Raw genomic sequence first — 22956 nt, forward strand, 5'->3', positions numbered from 1 at the left:
TAATTTTGTATAGCTTAATTGTTTGGTTTAAATAATATATATATAAAATAGTATATATAAATAAATAGTATATATAATTTCCAGCAAGTACCTGGCTGGTACTGCCCAGAAAGTAGCACCTCTGGCATTCACTCACCCTTTAGTTCGATGCGGGCGGAGGCCTGGACGCTGCCCAAAGAGTTGTGAGCCTCGCAGCGATACGTGCCGGCAGAGAGTTGGGTGGGCTGCAGCAGGACGAGGCTGCCATTGGCCTGGAGCTGGAGGCTGGGGGTCGACTGGGAGAGCTGGCGCCCATTGACGAACCATTGTAGGTCCGGCTGTGGCCAGCCGGAGGCGGCGCAGTCGAGGAGCACGTGGCCGGAGCCGTGGAGGGCCACAATTTGGTCGTGTGGCTGGTGTGTGAAGTGCGGTGGCGATGGCGTTGGTGTGTTTGCACTCCCCGGTGGTGTTGTGTCCACCCACACCTGATTGCTGCGGGCATCGAGGAGGAAGTCGCGCGGTGGTGCAGTGGGATAAACGGAGAAGCGGACCGGCTGGGAGCGCAGTTCGCCCATCTCATTGCGAGCGATGCACTGGTAGATGCCCATGTCCCCCTCATCTGCGCTCCGGATGAGCAGACTGCCGCTGGGCAGGATCTCCACCCGCGCCTGCTCCTCGCCACCGACCACCACCTCCTGGGTGTTGCGCATCCACGTGACCTGGGGGCGTGGCAGGCCGGTGACCTCGCAGCTCAGCTCCGCCTGATCGCCTTCGGCGGCTTGGCCGTCTTGGGGAGCCACCAGGAACTGCGGCTTGGCTGCAAGATATATTCAGCAGAGTGCCCATCAATTCGGTATTTAAATGTATCTGTGGCGCACATCAGAAATCATGCTTTCAATGGACTGGGGCTTTTAAGAGGGTTTCCCTTACGGCAGTTTGATGAAAAATCTTCTTTAAACTCAACGATTTGATATAATATGTTTATATATGTTATAATACAAAAGACAAAAAAAGTGGTCTTATACCTTAAGGGGGAGCCTGCTTTAGAGGCTTCAAAACATCGATTTTTTCTTATTGCAAAATGTCGACTTAAACTATCCAAATGTGTCCCTAAAATTTCGAAGCAAATTCAACTGGACTTCCGGAGTCCATAACTTTACCAAATTTTATCCGATTTGAAAGAGGCATATCTCGTAAGACTCGTAATTTGATTCTCAAAAAAACTGCATTCAAAATTTTCATTTTACCGTTGGTCCAATTTTTGACCCATTTTCATGTCATTTATTTCCAAGTTTCCGATGTGTTGTTAAAAGGTGACCCAGAACTGGCCTACCGGAGTCCATAACTTTACCAAATTTTATTCGATTTGAAAGTGGCATATCTCGTAAGACTCGTAATTTGATTCTCAAAAAAACTGCATTCAAAATTTTCATTTTACCGTTGGTCCAATTTTTGACCCATTTTCATGTCATTTTTTCCAAGTTTCCGATGTGTTGTTAAAAGGTGACCCAGAACTGGCCTACCGGAGTCCATAACTTTACCAAATTTTATTCGATTTGAAAGTGGCATATCTCGTAAGACTCGTAATTTGATTCTCAAAAAAACTGCATTCAAAATTTTCATTTTAACGTTGGTCCAATTTTTGATCCATTTTCATGTCATTAATTTCCAAGTTTCCGATGTGTTGTTAAAAGGTGACCCACAACTGGCCTACCGGAGTCCATAACTTTACCAAATTTTATTCGATTTGAAAGTGGCATATCTCGTAAGACTCGTAATTTAATTCTCAAAAAAACTGCATTCAAAATTTTCATTTTAACGTTGGTCCAATTTTTAACCCATTTTCATGTCATTTATTTCCAAGTTTCCGATGTGTTGTTAAAAGGTGACCCACAACTGGCCTACCGGAGTCCATAACTTTACCAAATTTTATTCGATTTGAAAGTGGCATATCTCGTAAGACTCGTAATTTGATTCTCAAAAAAACTGCATTCAAAATTTTCATATTAACGTTGGTCCAATTTTTGACCCATTTTCATGTCATTAATTTCCAAGTTTCCGATGTGTTGTTAAAAGGTGACCCACAACTGGCCTACCGGAGTCCATAACTTTACCAAATTTTATTCGATTTGAAAGTGGCATATCTCGTAAGACTCGTAATTTGATTCTCAAAAAAACTGCATTCAAAATTTTCATTTTAACGTTGGTCCAATTTTTGACCCATTTTCATGTCATTTATTTCCAAGTTTCCGATGTGTTGTTAAAAGGCGACCCAAAACTGGACTTCCGGAGTCCATAACTTTACCAAATTTTATCCGATTTGAAAGTGGCATATCTCGTAAGACTCGTAATTTGATTCTCAAAAAAACTGCATTCAAAATTTTCATTTTAACGTTGGTCCAATTTTTGACCCATTTTCATGTCATTTATTTCCAAGTTTCCGATGTGTTGTTAAAAGGCGACCCAAAACTGGACTTCCGGAGTCCATAACTTTACCAAATTTTATCCGATTTGAAAGTGACATATCTCGTAAGACTCGTAATTTGATTCTCAAAAAAACCCATTGTAGAAGTTATTTAGATATTAATTTTAGGAAAAAAATGTCAAGAGATTTCAGATTCCTAGAGATTTCTGTGGCCTAATAAAATATTCTTTTGTTACTTACCGCACTTGAACTGATGTTCTCCCAGGCTGAAAAAGCCCTGATTCTGGAGGGCCTGAGGAGCGGCACAGGTGAGCGAGATGGCCACCAGTTGGCGTTGGACATACAGGTGCCAGCGGCGCCAGAGCGAATAGACACCGCAATTGCAGTCGATGGCATTGCCGTCCAGTCGCAGACGCTTCAGACTGTTCAGCCGATTAAAGATGTCCACAGGCAGTTGGGACAGCTTATTGTTGCTCATGAAACTGGACATTGGACAGTGGAGAGGGGACAGGGGAAAGCCCCAAAAGTTAGTGACAGCTCAAACAAAAGACAGACCCCAAAAAGGGGACATCATCATCATCGACTTACAGACGGCTCAGGCGCGGCAAGTTGTCAAAGAGGCCGGCGGGCAGCTGCCAAATGTCATTGTTCTCCAGGAAACTGCAAAGGGAAAAGGGAAAGCGGGAAAGGCGATTGCTCGGGGAGATCCTTAATTAAGACGGCTGGGTTCACTTACACCTCCTCCAGGCGTGGCATCCGCTGGAAGATGGCCGCGGGTAAGCGGCTTAGGCGATTATTGTTCAGATAGAGGAACCTCAGCGCCGTCAGTCCGTTGAGGGCCCCATCCTGCAGGTAAGCCAGCTCGTTCTCGTTCAGGAAGAGCGTCGTCAGCTGGGCGAGACCACTGAACGCGTTGGCCGGCAGCTCCTCGATGTGATTGAAACGCAAATCCCTGCAAAAATGTCGCCGGGACACACAAGAACACAAAGCGTGAGTGAGTCGAGTGGACAGAATGCGAATTCCAGATTGCAGATAGCAAAACGTTTATCTGATGGACGGATGCGAGATGGGTGAGGAGTGAAGGAAAAGGTGGGTTTACTACACTGCGAAATAATGTATCAAATGAATTTGCTATTAATTAAAGAGTATTGTTTTCAGGAAAATACCAATTAAAACGCACTGCTCTTATAATTTTATTTTCATTTAAAAGCTATTTTTATTATATCACCAGTGATGCCAGCTCTTACACTGAAGCTATCAATGATGCCAATATTTCAAAAGACACAAATTTGTCAATGATGCCAGCTTTGCTTTAAAAAAGTAATATAAAGTGTCTCGATAAGTAGTTGATATATCACATATAAGTATATATCATATAAGTAAATAAATATTCTTACTCATTGTACAATTGTATTATTCAGTTAATGAAATATATATTTTTTTAAACAGAAATTATTCCAAGTGCATTGAAACTGGAAGACTTGCAGTTGAGGGTAAATCAATTTTTGGTTCTGGCAAATTGCTGCCAGTTGCCAATGCCAATTCTCGTCATGCGGTCTGCATCGCACCTTCTTTCCTCTCATTCTCGCACTATGTGGGTATTGAGTGTTGGGGGGTTTCAAATGGGTCTTTAAGGAGCTTTCGTGTGGGCGGTTGGGTGGTGAATGTTGTGCCTCATTGTCATATGCAATTAGTGCGATATTTTCCAAAGAAATTCCGTTTGAAGAAACGAAAGCCTTCGAGTTCTAACCCGCTCCCAGCAATTTCAAGCGAAATCCAATTATTTACCCCAGCTAAGCACAAACTTAAATACTATATAGAATGTCCCCGCAACGAAGCCGCAGTTTATCCGCCTCTTAGAGCGCTTGATAAACCGTTCTAACGACATCCGCTTGATATCGCTGAGCTGCAAACAACAACATACACTCGTTTGCACAAACATTTTGCACACATTAAAAATTAATTACAAAAAGTTGATGCTCGCATAGTTTATACCCGTGCCCGGCGACAAAGCAGCCAAGCGATAAGCCGGCAACCCCGGCAACATATATAGTATAGTAGCAGTAGCATATAGTCAGAGTTGGGAGCCCAAGCCACGGATTGAGGTCTCTTCGCATATGCCAAGCTCACGAGCTGCCATTAGCAACAGTTTACTCGAAGAAATTTCGATTAATATGTATTTTATAATGGGATTAAGGAAATCGTCAGAACAACGGAAAAAAAGTTTGATTTAAATCGACCCAGCTTTTCTTAAGCGATGATTTACTATAGAATTTTGTACAGCCTTTTTATAAATACCCTTAGACTAAACAAATTATTTTTAAGGGAAAATTAACTAATCTTAAAATTAATATATTAAGAAACCAACATAAAGATTGCCTGCTTAAGGAAGTTATTTTAATATTTAATGGAAAGGATTGCCTTTTGAAATGGGACCAAATATAAATATGCAATTTTCTTGTATTTATTAATTTAATAATTTAAGTTCTATAAAGTTTTCTATTACAATCGTAAGATAATTTTTCTGAGTGCATAAGCGGCTGAGGGTGATGGCTATGGGATTGCAGCGGGCTAAGGATGTAGCTGCAACAGCGGTTTAAAAAGTTTCTAATCAACTCATGAACTTTGTTGCTGTTGCTTTTGGCCAGAATTTAGCTGCTTGCTAGTTGCAAATTCAATGCGGCAGCGAAAAAGTTTCTTGGCCAAAGTGAAAATTATACCGAAAATTCAGCTGGTGCCTGCCTGCTGGCAACATCGCTTACCGCCGGCTGATGTTGCAGCTGCTTTGGGTCTTTGTTGGCGCAATAATTATGACCCTGTTTTTTTTTACCGCTTTTACTACCTTTTTACCACTTTTTTTACCCCCTTTTTACCCCTTTTTTGGCCAGAAGCCACTGCAATTGGAGATGGGGCTAAAGTTGTCTAAACAGAAATTATGTTTTGTGGCCACTGTAAACATGCAACGCACAAAGTGCAACCAAACTAACTAACTACCAACAGCAACTAGCGGCAGCAACAACAGCAACAACCTGCAACCCTAATTGGTGTCAGCGTTTCACTGTGTGTATGTGTGTGTTTTGGCCAAGTGCAATCGTGTCTGTTTCTGTGTCTGTGTCTATGCTCAAATTGCAACTAAAGACGAGGATGCAACACACAGGAAAAAGGCAAAACCTCGCACACACAGGACAACAAAAAAGGCAACACAAACAACCTACGACAACGAAAACAACTTAAAAATCCAGAACAAGATGGAGTGCTTGAGTGAAGTGGAACGACTATTAAATACCCAGCATTCGTTTGCCTTGGAATTTTTTCAAAAATAACAATGGAAAAGTTCCATAAGTTTATTAAAAAGAAAAAACCTGTGCGAGCAATTTAATAAAATAAGCTTTGGAATAATAAAAGCTTATTAACCACAAATGGTTGTATTCGTTTTTATACAACTCAAAATTAAATTATAAATAATGTATAATTTGATCCAAAATCTGTAACAATTTGTTTAAAATGTTATTTCCATTAAAAATATACTGAAGTACCAGGATTTTCAGAATAGTGTACCTGTTTCAGTTCGCCTTAAAGTTTAATTCAATAAAATTGCAGTTTATAATATTATTTTTCATAGATACTGTATTAAATCTTGACTTTTAGTTTGAATTTGGATGGAAGAAAGTCCTGGGCTCTTCTACTTAAATTCACATGAAAATAGACTACCTTCCATCCTAAAACTAATGGGTATAAAAATCCAGAACAACACTAAAACCACTCACACGTAGAGCTTGAGGCCCCAGCCCAACAATAGCAGCAGCCACAGGAAGGTGGTGGACGTGGATGCGGATGGCTCAGATGGGTGATGGGTGATGGGTGGTTGAGTGGGTCAGGTCAGGCACACGCCCAAATGGAGCCACATAAACAAAGCAGCCACCGCCGCTTCACCTCTCACTTCTCACTCCGGGTCTCGGTTTCGGTCTTGGCTGTGGCTCTGGATATGGCGATGGCTATGGCTATGGCTATGACTACGACGCTGGCCTGATGAAAGACCCAAGTCCTGGGGCCAGTCGACCCACTGGTGTCCATGTGGTAACCCCGCTCCCATCGCTACACTTACAGAAAAGGTTTCATCAAAATATTTCTAAGTTTCAGCAACTAGTTCGCTTTGTTCTTTCTTAGGCAGCTGTTATTTATTGGGCCTTAACAAATAAACTTACTATAATTTAAAAACAAATTAAAATATATTTGCATTAAATTGTCAATAAAATTGAAGAGGGAATTACTGGCTTGTCTGTTGATTTATAAATCTTTACTCTAATAAGTATAAAAAATTTCCCATTCTTCTGGTCAATATTTTATTTTAAATTTATTATTTAATAAAATATATTTATATAGCTGACTTTCAAAAATAATTTTCATATTTTGTATTGCCATTAAATTGATATCATATTTAAGAATGAAAATAGTGGTTCTTTAGTTTATTATTTAAAGTGCTTGTAAAGTTTTTGAAAATATTTTTGTAGGTGCACCAAGTTGGCAACCTCATGCAGTTGCGGTGGGTCCAAGGAAGTGGGGCAGCTGGGATACAGCTGGGTGGCAGCAACAATTTGCAAAGTTGCTCGCATTTCTCCCGCAAGGAAGAAAGCAGCGGAGAAAGGCGAAGAAAGGGGGGCCTTTGTGCGAATGCGGCTGCTTGATCCACATTTTTGCCCACTTCTTGCAAACTCCATTAGCCCCGCCACCAACAGTCAACAAGGAATACAGCCGCAGCCACAGCAACATCCACATCCACATCAACAGTGGGTCAAGCCGGCAAGTGGTGCCGGCAGATGGATCAGTCTAATTTGAATCAACAAGGAACTCGTCTTCTTTCGCCCCTTTGACTGACTCACCGCAATCGTAGTATTTGCTTAGACGGAGAGTGCTTTAAAATGCCCAGCCACTTGCAGATTCCCTTTCTGCATAACCAACACCTCTTCACATGGCACCACTGTACCAGTGTCCTGACGCCCGCATCCACTTGGCCACCCACTTTTCCACACACTCCCACTCCCACACCCACTTCCACACCCACCACGTGTGACAAACGATGGTCCACTTCAATGTGCACACACGCTGAGTGCGTGTCCGGGTTCCGGACTCCGGACTGCGGACTACGGACTTTGGACTCCGGAATCCCCAGTCCGATGCCTCATCGAGCCTACCAAACTGAATTACACAGAAAAAAATATATACATAATAACATGTATCTTTAATAATTAGTTAAGTTCATAAAAAATATAAAAGGAGACCGTTTTATCAGTCATTTGCACCTATTATTTTGATCGATTTAATGTAAACACAAACTTAAGTATGGGCTCACTTTATTTCTTAAAAACCGTTGTTTTTTTAATATAATTTTATATATTAAATTTTAATTTATTAAGTCTCTAAATAATATTAATAGATTAATTCAAAACCAAGAAAAAAAGACTTAAAATAAAATTTAATGGACCTATAAATAAGTTGTCGTATTTCTAAAAAAAATATTATAATCTATAATTTAAACCAGAACTTCCGCTAAAAGTTTGTGAATGCTATCTAACATAAAATGAGTTTATTCTGGAATAAAATTCCTTGCTATTTACTGAACTTTAAAAATAGAATGCTATCTTACGTAAAGTCAGTTTAGTCTGGAATAAAATTCATTCTTATTTATGATGTTGTTTAACAATACAGTCCTACTTTATTATTTAAAATTTAATATGTTAAACCAGTTAAATGCCTAATATTTTAAATGTGTTTTTTTTGCTAGTTAAATCTGTTTCATATAAAATATTTGAAATATATTTTTTTCAGTGATAGTGTGTCGGAACCCACTCCGCACCAAGTGCGTGATGGAGTTGCTCTCCGGATAAATGGGGATTCAGCGGGGGCATTGCAATGGCCTCATAGATATGGCGTCATGTCAGTTGCGCAACTATTTACGGAGCTGCTAAAAAAGGACCTCCGAACGGAGGCACAAATAACTGGGAGTCCCCCTGCCACGCCCCCCAATTGGGGCACGCCCACGAAGCCAAAAACCCAAAGAGCCCACCTGCTGTGAAGCGCGTCATGTGTGCGGAAACGGAAATTGAATCTTGAAACTTCTTTTCAGCGCATGTGACACTTCCGCCGGCCTGAATTTTGATAATGACATTTGCATTTTCGCATTATTCGATATATTTTCAATTAAAGTTTGCAATGCGGCGTGTGCGCAGGACGTATGTCCTGTGGCGCGCGAGTTTCGGGGGGATCCATTGATGTGCCTCGGATATCCTTGGTTTGATTCCTCTCGCATCCATGTCTGCACTTAATTAATGCATATTATTGACAAAGGCATGTTCGACTCTGGCATGTTTGTCTATTCACGCATGCCTGCACACCCACACTCACACACACATGCAGCTCCGCTAACACACCCGCAAACAGGACATGCCACGAACATACACACACATATTGCGTATACGCTTTGATGTCCATGACGAAAATTTATGGTTAGCCAAAACTGAAGCCAAGAGCGATATTTTAAAGCGGCGTGCAGACAGTAAATTGAATGAAAACAATTAGCATTGTGTAGGGTTTATGGTTAACCCATTGGTGCCCCCTTATTTCGCCCCCCATCCGAGGTGGAAAATCTGGTGCGTGCTCAGCGAGCGTTAAGCTGTTTAGTGGCTTCACTAATTTGATTTCAATTAGTTGTCACAATTAGTGAAGGAAAAACCGCAGCAAGTAAATTAGTGGAAATTTCCATGCGGGGTATAGGGTTGCAAATTTGGCAGTGCATGTTTGTGGTGTCCGCTTTGAGATTTCAGTTTGATTATTTCGCCTCGAGTGCGGTTTTTGAGGGAATCGGGTTGCTTATTAAGGCGGGACTTTCAGTTAACCGAAATTTGCAATTTCACTGAGTGAAAAATTTGTGGTAAATTGAAATTCATTCTGCAATATGCACACAAAGTTAACTTCTTAAGTTAAATAAACAAAATATCAGAATAATATTATTATAAGCCTTAGACTTTCTACTTATTGGTATTATATAATCTAAATGTATGAATGTTTGTATATGAATATGAAAAGAAGTTTATTTTCTAGTAGATGAAAAATTAATTGCTGATTCTAAAAGGTTTTTTCCCCTTTTAATTGCTTTCCCTTGTGATGGTTTTTAAATGCATTTAAGGTTTAATTTTCTCCGTGGAATTGGTTTCTGCTCGCTTTGAGCGTCAGTTAGTTTTATCATTGAGTCAGTATATTTTCCAGTTCATTGCAGTTTCATTAGAGGTAACGCATTCTCATAGCTTTTTCTACTTTGTTCGCTTTTTTTTCCGCGATTTACACACACGCTTCTCCACCCTTTTTTTGCGCCATAAAGTATGCAACATAAACAAGGCCATAAACGGGGGCCAAAGGAATGGAAAAGCTGCCTTATCAGTGGCATCTCCTGGCCCCCATCCCTCATCCCTCACATCTCTCACCTCCACCCCATCCTCCCACCTGGTTGTTAAGGTGATTCCGGCTTTGTTGGGCTTGTTGCCTTGTGCTCTGATTATGATTTGTCTGGCTTATACACCTGCCCAGCCCACCTTTCCCGCCCACCTCACGTGTGCCGGCACACGGCTTAGGCAGCATCTTATGACGCCTCCTGCTCCTGCGCCAGTATAAATCCTTTTACGGTCTGCCGGTCCCCAGGCTGCCTTTATGGCAAATGTGACAATAAAAACATGATTTAACTTTGGCCTGCCGCACGCTCACATTCGCACCCACGACACCACAGAGACCGCTTTCCCAAACACAGTGAGAAAAGGTTGGCATTGGTTTAGAAATTTAAATCTAAATATATCTCTATATATCTATCTAACAATATGAGGCAATATGTACGAATGTCCAGTAGGTTAATGATGTTCCGTTCTGCATAGCATACATTGAAACACATATTCAAGACGTTTTAATCCTGTATATATCTCTATGCATTTTTGTGAAGCCCAAATATTATTTATATTCTATTTTTAAGTTCCAAATGTAGTAAGTAACCTTGTGATAATTAAATAATAATAAAAGGTGGCTAAACGAAAATGCTTATACCGCGAATATAAATATAAATATAAAACATTCGTGGAACTCCAGTTATTAAAGTATTTTAATATATTGCTTATTCGAAAATAGTTCTTTAAGCGATCTATTCTATATTCTAGCTTTCTTCCCTCTTTATTTCGCTCAGTGTTCCATCACAGACTCAGATTGCACATTATTGTAATAACATGGCTTACAAACACGCAAGCAACAGCAGAAATAGCAGCAGCAACATGGCCAGAAATAACAACCAGAGGAATAAAAGTGCCTGCAATGGCAAGGCGCATCCTTGCATGCCAGGACCTCCACTCACATCCGCAAAGCCGAAGGCAAGTATATCCTGTTTGCTGCTGGGTTGCCCAGGTGATTTGCCAGTGACGATGGTCCAAAGGACTAAAGGACTCATGACAATTGCTCCGTCGCTTTTCAGCTCTGTGTGAGTGTGTGGGTGTGTGTTTGTGTGGGAACCACTTGGTAATGTAATCCTTCAGCCGCTCGGCTTCTCGGCCGTTTATTTTTGCCCAGTGACATTTTATTATTATTAAACAAAGGCCACCCCGTCCATCGCTGTTAGCCCTTGACATTGTCTATCTGTGTGCGTAAAAGTTCAGCTGTCAGTCAGCCAGTCACTTTGTCAGCCCGACAACTACCGAGTGAGTGCATAAGGGTTAATGGAGATGGAGATGGGGATGGAGATGGGGATGGAGATGGGTATTCCAGGGTCTAAAGTTGGTTACCGTGCTGCCTGCAGTGGCTATTTCACTTCCTCAAACTCCTTTTTGCAGCCAGGGCTTACTTTCGAGCCTTTGCTGTTCTGATTTAATTTTCGTTCGGTTTGCTTACTCCCAATTTCGCTCACTTCCAACGATGGCTCTATATCCAACCCTATATCCCCCGAAAATCCCCCGATATCCCCCCGCTATGTGTGTGCTAAACTGTTAATGTAATCGTGTCCAGTTAGGACTGTTTGAGATACTTAGAGCACTTTGCGTAATTGGCTCGGAGTGTGCATGCATAAAACGCTTTGTTTAGCCCAGATGGAGCAACAAAAGATTTTTTGGCCAAAGAGTTTAGAACTGTAGATCAGAGCTTAATGAATTTTACCTGCAAAGGGATGTCCAATGATTTCAGTAAAGCAACTTTGAGAGTAATTAAAATCCTCAATGTGACAACGCTGTATGATTCAACAATGGTTTCCTTATGGAAATTTACATTATACAATAATTTATCAATGAATAAATATTTTGACTTATGCGGAAACACAATTGAATAGTGAACAAAAACGTATTTGTCTTTAAAAAAATGTTTCTTAACGAGTTTTAAAGATTGAGAAATAAAACCAAATAATAATAATTTATTTCCCTTAGAATTTTTGTAAGAGTCTTCTAAACTATCTTAAAAACCAAGGTATAAGTGTCTAAAAGTGAGCAAAAGGCAATCGCAGAATTAATCCAAACACTTTGGAGCCGTCTAATACAGCTTAGCGGATTTCACCTGTACCGAAAACTCCAGCAGTTGAGTCAGTCAAGCGGCATCCAGAAAGTAAACTGCAAAGCAATTAACATTGTTTCCCCGAACTGACAAAGAACGAAACTTTTGCTCCGACAAATCCTTGGGCTACAGCTTGGCAACTTTAAGGATTTGGCAGGCGGACAAAAAAGCAGTGCGACTAGTGAACTGTGTGCGGGTGACTCGCCTTTGGCCAAGTGTAAGCGATAAAGGATCCGCCCCGTCCACTGACCAGGACGAACAGGACATTCCGGAACTAGGACTGCAACAAGACCAGTTTGTCCGCTCACACGGAATTGATATGTGGCTTGGCTCCCACCGATTCACTTCTCGGCCGCATCCGCCGTGGCTTTTGTTGCACTTATCTGACGCTGCCGTTACGCACAAGTGGCTATGGCCAAAAGGAATGCACTCAACAAAATTAGGACCTGGCACTACAAATTTTGGACTTAATTATGTCCGAGAAAACTCTATTCTTAACAGACGTAATCTCACTGTTATCTTAGCTCACAAATTTTAAACAAAACGATTGTTGCTAATGTCTAAAAAAAACCATTCAAAACACTACATCATGGTTTTTGATTTGTAACAAAAATTTAAGTAAAATTAAATTTTTCAGCTGTGAATGCCAATCAATTTGGCATAAATAAAACTTAAGCTAAGATGAAGAGAAAAAAGAAGATAATTTATTTTTGACTGATTTTCGCATTTTTCATAACGGGAAACACTGTGTTTTTTTGGCCGAAATTGGTCCAAAATGAATTTTTTTAGCTGTGAATGCCATTCGATTTGAAATTTTATAACAAATTTAACGAGGTATGACATTCTAACAGTTGACTATTATATCCCAAAGTTTTGAATAAAAAACAGAAATTTGTGTTGATTGCTTGGGGCTTTTGGACATATAAAACTTTTTTTTAGGGTTTTTTGTTTACAACTTTGTTAAAATAAGACGAACAGTCGAAAGAATGGCTGTTTTTGGCAGATGAGGACTTCAACTTTCAATTCTGGGTCGATTTGGAAGAATTTATTTTTTGATTTTGATTTATGCCAATTAAAACTTGAACAATTTGAAAATGTAATGTTGTAATGTAACATTTTACCCAAAATATTTATAGCTTATCCTTTAAAATATGACATAAAATAAAATGAATCAAAAAATGTAACCTTAAAGGATCTTTAAGCAAACTCATGGTGCACATTTTTTCGAGTGCCTCTTGGGGGCGACCGCAGAATTGTTATATTCAGTAATTATGTCCAATAAGCGACGAAGCGTGAAGCGAACTCCATCCTCCGGAATTGCCAGCCACCCACATAAGAACACCCCCTCCCACCGGAAGGAAAACGTTGTCGTTAATGTTGTCGTTATGTAAGCTAACCCAGTTTTAGCGTCGACATGGCATTTCCTTCCTTCCTGTTCCTGCGTTAAATGCAATCCTTGAGCGAAATCCGCAAGAAAAGAATGAAAGGGGCTGCACTCAAACTCAAGTTGGGGGTTTGGGTTGGATAAAGATTGCTGACTGCATGACACGCCAGAGCAGGCAGCAAAAGTTAAGCCACGTGCAGAAAATTCACTTCCGTCCCACACACACACACACACACAGACACACACATACTCTTTTGCAAAAAGGAATCGGGAAGAACAAGAGAGGCATCTAAACTTGCATTGCATACTTTTGGGCTGCCACCAAAAGAAAAACTCCTGACAGCAGAGCAGAATAAAAAGGAAAAGAAAATCGGTAAGAAAAACACTCGGAGCAAAGTGAAGAAGAAACGCAAAAAAAATACCCGGGCTACAAATTTTTTCTGCCTTCAAATTGCTGTCTCACTCCTCTGCTTTTTTTTGACTCTCCTGTTCTCAAGTTGTTCCTAAACACAAAAAACCTATCACTAAGATTGGCCATTGGGTTGGGATCTTTAAGCAGAGCTACTAATATGATAAAAGAAACAAAATTAATTATCAAAATGCCTTTTAAAAGTAAGACAAATATTAAAAAATTCAGCTTTCAATATTTAATTGTTTTATATTCTTGCATTTTAAGTAACAATTGTATACATTTTGAATTGAAAGAGAAAAGATTCATTGAATGAGCTATTTACAAAGCAAAACTAAATATTTACTTTTTTCGGCATCTAGTTTCAATGTTTATTTATTATTCTTTCATTTCTCAAATATCCCAAATATACACATAAGCAAAGGTTATTAATGGTTTTGTTGATCCTTTGTTAGCACGAGTAAAGAATATATCAAAATAAATTTAATTTTATGCGTTATTAAATTAAATTTTCCATAAAATAGCACTTAAATGAAACTATTTTATGGTCTCATTATAAAAATAATTGATTCTTTTTGGTGTTTTGTCATATGAACTGCTCTTATACTATCGCGAACCCCTTTTCTTTGTTTTGTTGGGCTGCTAATGTGTTCTTACTCAAATGCTCCTTTGGCTGCAGCTCATCCCCCGGCTGGGAATGCTCTTCCTGATGCCGCAGTTCCTGATCCTGATCCTGCTCCTTCATTTTGTAGACCCCACCCCACCCATCGACGTTTTCACAGGTGTAAATGTCTCACAAGTGCACTTTCTACACATGCAATTGCCGACTGTCTGGAGGAACAGTCCTCGTCCTGCAGAGCTCCTTTCCATCCACCAAAAACTCCGCCCCCATCATCCTGGCTGCTCGTTCTGGCATGCTTAAGCTGCTTCCAGTTTGGCCAGGCAAACACCTTCATGGTTAAAAGTGGCCACCTGGAGGAGCTCCCTCCACTCCACTCCCTTCCCCTTCCCTTCCCCCCTCGCCAAAACACCCTTCAATATATAATTCTCACATTTTCAGGCAACAGCCATCATCCCTGCACACATTTTCGCAAAGTGAGCGTGTATTTTTGTTGAAATAAATTTTATTTAAACTTTCGCTGCCACTGGTTATGTTTTTTTTTATTTTTGTTCACCATTTTTGTTATTTTTTTTTTCTTTGCAACGTGTGAAATTCAATTATACAGCAGATTTATATGTCGAGCATGGAGCTGGGTGCATGAGCAGCTCTTCGCTTTTTATTTGAGGAGGAAAACTCAGCCCACACATCGTACATACAATATATATGCGTTATAAAAATGCAATGAAATCAGTTCGCCATTCAAGTGGAAACGGTTTAATATGCGTACAAAAGGCGAATATTATCCAAAGCCCTTACTGTTCATGCAGTTTTCTATTTCAGATAGCGCTGGGATATCTGGATATAAATACTTTTGGTGTGAGGTGGATGAAAGGTATTTGTCTGTGGTCCCAGAAAATTAATAAATATTTTACAGGAAGTGATATTGCAAGCCAGAGTTATATTTAAATGGATTTCAGTTTTATTTAATAAGATTCAGAAAAGACTCGAATCAAGTAACATGGCGTATGAGTAATATGCATTAATTACACATACGCCATGGTAAAAAAGTACATTCGAAAAAGCTACTGATTAAAGAAAAGTTTGTCTACTATCTTATTTTAAGCAATGCACTACCCATACTTAATATAAATTGCATTTCTCAATGAAAAGCTTCAAATTTGCTAGCATATTACGCATACGCCATGGTAATGCTGCTCACAATCTTCGGTGGCCACTGGTGTTCACTTCCCACCGCCCAGAGTCGCAAGCGTTTACATTAACATTATTATGCATCTGTCTGGGCCAAGTTCCGCATTCCGACTAGCTGCTCCTGCTATCTGGTATCTGCTGGTTACGTGGCGTGCCACTTGGCCAGGAGGACTTGGACTCGGACCCCCGGACTCACTTGGTTTGCCGCCTGGCTGAGCAGTGAGCGAGTCCGGAGCGACCTCTTCCTTTGCCTCCTTTAAATGTCCTTCGAGGGGGTAAGGATTTTTTGGCAAAAAGTTGAGACTTCATAGAGAATTTTATTTTAATTATACAAATTTTTGAGCTACTAAAAATATAATAGGCATTTAGACTCAGACCACAGAAAATTTCACTTAAGTTTAAAATAAACAAAATATCTAAAAAAATCACTGATAAGCTGTGTTTTTTCTAAAGAAAAAATTCTAAAATAATATTAAATGTTTGATTTAATCCACAAAAATATTGAATGGGCATATAAATATTGTATTTTCTTTAAAAAAATAATCAGTAGCTTAGGTTACTTTATCTACAAGAGTATTCTCCATTTCGGTGTTCAAAAGTGGCCCTCTTTTCTTGTCTTTTTCTTGGCCTGGCCAACGCCTGCTGTTGACTGTAGCCGTGCCCACATGATGGTGGCATCTCACCTGGCCAGGTGGAAAAGGGGGAGCTCTACCAGTTGTTTCCTCCTTTTTTATTTGCGCTCTTATTCCTTCGCTTTTGGGCTTCGCTCTGTTGCCATAGCATACTTATGGGCTGCCGCTCCTCGTCTGCGGACGATTCTACTGCTGCTGATGCTGCTTGTTTCTTATGCTTGACCGCCAGTTGCCAGGTCCTACACTGCGCGAATAATCCTGCCTTGAGACTACTTATATTCTGATAGGATACAATGATTTCTTTTGTAAAGTTTACGACCCTAAACTGCTGAATCATTGCTTAATCATTGCTTATTCTTAGGAATAAGAGCAAATCTATAGATAAACACATTCTAGAAATATGTAAGCCAACAAAAATAAATAATAGATAAATATTCTATTCATACTAAAGCAACCCTTTTAATCATGAACTTAATTTGGTTATGCTATTTCTAGAGTTTTCATAGTAATAGATATTATCGCATTAAAGAATCCTCCTTCAAGAAAGTAAATATTTTATTTTTGTCCAATCTTGGGATAAAAAAATTAAATTAAGGCTTAACCAATATTTAATTTATAATATTTTAAACAAAGAGTTTATTTTAAGGTCCTTAAAATTGTGTAATATAAATTTGTTATGTAGTTATTTTGAAAAATATAAGAGTTCCTTGGTATTTTATATTTTTTCTTTATGTGCATGCCTGTTCTCCGTGTTCAGTGTCCTGTTCTGTGTCCGTTGCACATGCCGATTGCTCCACTTTGACATGTTGCTGGTTGCCACAGGACCGCCCCCTTTGCCCCCCCTGCTCTCTAGCTTTCTCGGTGGCAAAATAACTTTGCTTATAAATTGTGGCATGTGTTTGTGCTGCGATGATGTTGCTGCTGCATTTTGCACAGAGCACACAGCTTTTGCTATCTTGCTACTTTGCATTCTTTGCTCCGCACTAACGAGCATGCGAAATGACAAAGCTGGTGGGCGTGGCAGTGGCAATGGTAGTGGCAAGATCCGAGGGAGAACTGCTGGCAAATGAACCAAGTGCCACTTTGTAGCATTAAAGAGAGAAAGGACGAAGGACGAAGGACAAAAAACATCCAACTTTAAATGCAAATTGAGGGGGAGTTTCGGGAAATCAATAGAAGATTTTTCTATGTCAAAGTGAAGCGAAGCCTGGCAGACAGATTTCTTGGCGGAATCAGCAGTCTCCTCGGTAATCTCGAGATGCCACTCGATTTTCCCCCCCCATTTTCCAGCTCCATTTCCATTGCTGCCAGTGACAGTGAATTAAAAATGCATACGCTTTGATTGGCAAAAACTTTGCCATCGGGGATTTCCCTTTGATGCTCGTTGCCTTCGCAAACGTTCGTTCAGCTTTAATCAGCCAAAAATGGATCGCCCATTCAAGTGGGTTCTGGTCTACCGCTTCATTTGCATAATTACAAATCATATTACAGAATTGGGTGGCACAAACCGCCCACATTGTTCACATACGCAATTTAATTTTATTTCCATGTTGCCCTTTTTTCGGTCTGCAAAAATATATGGCAACAATTGAAAAGTCAAACCAGACTCCGAAATGCAAGGGCAAAAAAGCGTAACAATAATATTATATTTCACCAAAGGGGCAACATCCTGACAAGTGGGCGTGGCAAAAAAAAAGAGACGGATGGCGCGAAAGCGAGACAGCGACGTTTGAATGCTCTTTGAATGATTGGTAATTGAATTCGAAATGCATTTAGACGATTTATCACTAGACAAACACAGACTGCTTTGATTGATGGCACTGTGATCTCAGGAGGATGAGTTTTTTAAGCGACAAATACTTTGCAAATTAAATTCAGTTTGCCAATTCAATACCATGATCTACATGATTTAATTAATTAAACTAACTATAAATATGTGCAAAATCTTAATTTTTTCAGAGATGTGGAAATTCTTTTGTGACCCAGATTTAATTTCTCAATTTATTTAAAACCTAAACAAAATTTGGTTTTTGTAGTTGATACTTTCTTAGCTTAAGTAATCAATAAATTTCTGTAATGCGGTTTATCGTTCAATTTTCTTACTTTAATAAATTATGATTCAACCTAAAAAGGATGTACTAGTAAAAATAAATGTAACTAAAAAAGAAGAATGAGTTATTTTCTTCATTTAACTAGAAAATTATGTTAATAAATTATCATATTTGTAATCCAATTAATAATATATTACTTTTTTACATATTTTCTGTTTTTTCTATTTTACTCTTTTATTACTAACATTGTTTGTTTATGACACGTTTTAATTATACGCCTCGTAAAGCTACAAATGTAATTAACCAAATTAAATAGTCACAAATCAAAGAAATAAGCTTTCCATAATTATGCAAACATCTTTAACAGGAGAAAAATGTATAAATTAATATTTTTTAAGAGGAGACTAACAGCATTAAAGAATTTTGATTTATTTAGTTTGAAAAGCTCACAATTAATCATAAATAAATAAGTTAATTAATTAGAATTTTGTTGAGGCCTTAAACTTATGGCAACTCAATCATAAACCACATAAAATGATGCTGGTATATATTTGAAAAGTTCTTAAGCAAGAAATGTTAAAACCATACAAGTATTAATACTTAATCTCATTAACAATTTCATCATAACTCAACGCCAAGCAAATGAATTACCCACAAATCAGTCAGAAATTAGACAACATCAGCTTACACCGACAACTGCCGACTGTTATAATTATCCACGCCCAAAACAGGACATCTTCCCAGATGGATATGTATATCCAGTGACCCCTCCGACTTCCTCTGACTATTCATCCACACCTGAGCCCGGAGATCCGACTTCATCCGCCGCCCACTCACCCACCGGAAACAAGTTCTCCGGCCTGAAATCTGCTATCCATTGGTAACAATTTCAATATTTCCACCGACAAATAAACAGCAAATGTAAATGCAAAATTCCAGCAACAACAATGGCTAGAGAGAACTGTGCAAAAAGGAAATTTATGCATATTTAATAACAACATGGCAGGGGAACTGGAACAGGAATAGGAACCAGGATATGGAGACGACAACTACAAAATACAAGGCATTTCTCACGCATAAATGCACCCAACGAGATGAGAAAATGCAGAAAAGTATGGCGGAAAATGGGAGTTATGTAGGGGCAGGACCCAAAGAGAGGAAAAAGGATAAACAGGATAAGGGGGAGTGAAGAGGGGAGAGGGGAAAAAGCTGGCCAAAAATGAAATAAAAGCAAGAGCAACAGGGGAGTCGCAACATTTTTGCCAGCAAAATAGTTTTAGCAAATAGTTGATTTGCAAATAAAAAACCGGGGCAAATATTGTCCATATCTATACATACATTCATATTCATGTTCATGTCCGTATATACACCAGACATATTCTCCGAGTGGGCGGAGTGGGCGTGGCAGGGTCAGCGAACTGGACGCTAATCAAACTTTTTAATATGCCATGCATGCAGTGTGCGGCGACTTTTGTTTTGACACACCGCAAAGTGGGCGGCGAAGGGGTTGCGGCAGGCGGGGGCGTGGCAAGTCGGTCCGGCATTATGAGATATATTTCATATGTGCATAATGCTCGAGTTATTGGATGGCATGTGTGGCAGAGATGCCGGCAGAAAACAGATTTAGTTCACATGGCTTGGCTACATATGCGTTTTATGTGCTCGTCTTCTCAAGCAAATGATACAGTAAGCCAAAAATAGTGTCAAATAAATTAAACAGATATATATATTACCTGGGTAAAATATACAAAATTTATTTTCTTTAACTTTCTTGTCATTTTAAGTAAAGGCATTTTTTAACCACTATCGGAAACTCAATAAAAATGTGTTTAAAATGTTCACTAGTTTTTTTTTTTAATAAAGAAAATCATCTGCAACATTTATTTTATTATATGTTATTTTGTTATTAATTCAGAGGCCTTTTAAACGTTCCTAATTTTGTATTAATATTTATGAAACTTATCATTTTTAAATCGAATTAGAATATAACTTTTCTTATTCTAATGTTTTTCATTAAGCCATATTTTTTTGGAAAGTTATTTGGACAGACTCTTATTAAAATACTCTGTATTATAAAATGATCTTTGATGACATGAATTTAAAATTAAAAATTAATCTTCTCTGAATACCTTTTTTTTATAAACGAAATTTAAGACTTCGCTCAGCTTAAGATCCACTTAATTCCCCTTGCGATTTTGTTTCCTATTCAAATTAAATTTTTTTCCAGTACTCACAAGTAAAACCGACTTAAGGGGCTGGATTGGAAAGGTCCCGGGAATAATGACAGAGCAACTGCCTCCAAGATGAGATGTGTGCTGTATGGGAGGTCAGCTAAAAATGCATCATCATGAAATGAAATCAAGTGCATTTATTTAGCTCAAAGGGTAGCGAAGGGGGTAGGGGGGCTATAAATGCCGCCAAAAACCGCCCCCTTTTCCAGCAGCTGCCATGTGAGTGGGCGGTGCGGAGGAGTGAGGTCGTGGGGGCGTGGCAAGATGAATGATGTAGGCGAACGGCCGCCGTATGTTACACAGTTTCGACTTCCATTTAGTTCGCCAGTTTAAATACACACGGGACGGGCCAAAAAATGTTTGGGCTTTTGTTCGAGGCAAGTCAAGGATATAAAAAGGATGTTAGGAGTAGGGGCACTATTTTTTATGACCCCATCCTGGCGAGAACTTTCAATGGCTGCTGCTGCGAAGGCACCGACTTTATGCCTGATGGATGGACAGCTTGAAAGGAGCGAAATGCGGCTTAGGCCTTGAGAAGGTTTGAGCTGCAGCAACATCAAATTGAAGAGGAACGGCAACTGAAGCTCAAGTGTGCAAAATAGAAAAGAATTCAGTGAAAAGCTTTTCAAACGTTGAATGAAAGCCAGCAGGAGGCGATCTTAAAGATCATTTATAAAGCTAAACTGTGAATCAAGTTATGCTGAGGAGAAACTTAATAATTGCACTTTTAGGTTTTATACATCAATTATCAGAAACTTTTAAATTCTTTAAAAACCAGATAAGAAAAAACAACAAAGGCCATACTTCATAAATTTAATAAATTACAAACAAATATTGAGAAGTGTTAGATATCGAATAAATGTATCTTCTTGCCCCCAAGTAATTATATTTTGGTAAAGGAAAATTATTCTCGTTTCTTTATGAATTTATTTGATAGCCAAAAAATAAATCCCTGACTTTCGCAGCTCGCCTTTTTCTGAGTAAACTATTTTTCACAACGTCTCTTTTATGTTTGCCCGGCATTTATCACCAGTGACCTCCGGACGGAAATTGTAAACAAAATTTTCGCCATTAACAAAATTAAATCAAGAATATTTTCATGAAGACAGAGCCGAACCGAAATGCTGGCATGTGTGAGCCATAAAATAATGGTGTCTCTGGCTGGGAAAATATGTTCTCATATTTTTCGTTGACTGTCGAGAAACATTTCGAGAATTATGGAATGAAAGCGGCAAAATCTGACTCGACAGAAAAACAAAAGCAAAATGCACAAATATGTGCTTATAGTCGAGAACAAGAGCAACTTTTAGACACATGCAGTAATAAATGAAACAAATTAATTAAAAGTGTGCAACGGGTCGGCTGAGGAATAAATGAAAAGCGAAATCGCAATGGCAAAGTTTGCTCTCTTTTTCAGTGTTTTTCGCTTTTTTTTGTTTTTTCCTACTGCCGTAGATGCGGATGCTGTTGCTCTCGAGGCATGATAAATTATGCAGCCATCACCTTATTTAAAATGAAGATTAATTTAAGTACTGCCAAATGCTGTTGGCTCCTCCACCTCCCATTTTTCCACACTTTTCACCCATTTGAGAAATTGTTGTGTGGCGAGCCAAACAAATGGAAAAGGTTGCGATCCTCCGAATGAGATTTGCAAATGGATGTGAATTCTATGGGGGAGTGGCTTATATGCAAATCAGACATTGCACAATGGCATATTTAACTACAAAGGCATTGTTGTTTGCACACAGTTTCGCTTTGACCTGACATGTTGGTTAATTTAATTATTAATCCTGTAGTGGTCTTCAAATGATTTAGTTTTATATTTTATATTTTTGAATTTTAGTTGAGGTAATAAAAAAGACAGACAACTTTAATGGCTTTCAAAATGGTAATTGAAATCAGCGGTTAAAATATATTTACGATTTTTTTAGCATCTACACAATTACTGTTTACAACTGTGACGCATGTTAAAAATAAAATGTAACCAACAACGATTAAAAAAGTTCTGTGAATGTGTTTAAAATATTTTAGCACCTTCAAATATCTGCTCTACAATTTCTAAAAAAAAATGTAAAGCTTTTTGTAATATTGAACGTACTTAAAAGGTAAACTAAAAATGTTCATAATTATATTTGAATAGTATCAAAATATATACATTACATATTGAGTGTAAAAAAAAAAATGTTTTGCCATTGTTAGCAATTTTACTAGTTCAACCTCAAGGGGAAAAATTAAATGCAAATCGATTTATTAAAGGACTGCAATTTGTTGACATCGGCAGTAATTTGTTTCACCTATTTTTATATCAAGTTTGGTTTTTGCACGTGTCAGCTATTAGCTTAGTCGAATGGAAATAAAATGATATGTTGGCATATTTACTACATAGGCTATAAAATATAGTTTTATACATATATATTCATATTTTTGAATGTAGCAGAATAAACATCTTCACCTTGTAACATTAATGGGTG

General features: G+C 38.8%; 1 protein-coding gene across 1 annotated transcript in view; it reads right to left on the reverse strand.

Moving 5' to 3' along the window:
- Positions 1–22956, reverse strand: part of LOC108038151 (peroxidasin) — a 35859-nt gene that overhangs the window by 10391 nt on the left and 2512 nt on the right. Inside the window, exons 3-6 of the mRNA XM_044458151.1 lie at positions 3141–3356; positions 2993–3064; positions 2645–2886; positions 137–796 (exon numbers count right to left, since the gene is read on the reverse strand). Coding sequence (XP_044314086.1) covers positions 137–796; positions 2645–2886; positions 2993–3064; positions 3141–3356 — 1190 coding nt within the window. The remainder of the gene's footprint in view (positions 1–136; positions 797–2644; positions 2887–2992; positions 3065–3140; positions 3357–22956) is intronic.

This window comes from Drosophila rhopaloa, unplaced genomic scaffold (genome assembly GCF_018152115.1).
Source record: "Drosophila rhopaloa isolate 14029-0021.01 unplaced genomic scaffold, ASM1815211v1 contig_163, whole genome shotgun sequence".
Taxonomy (NCBI): domain Eukaryota; kingdom Metazoa; phylum Arthropoda; class Insecta; order Diptera; family Drosophilidae; genus Drosophila; species Drosophila rhopaloa.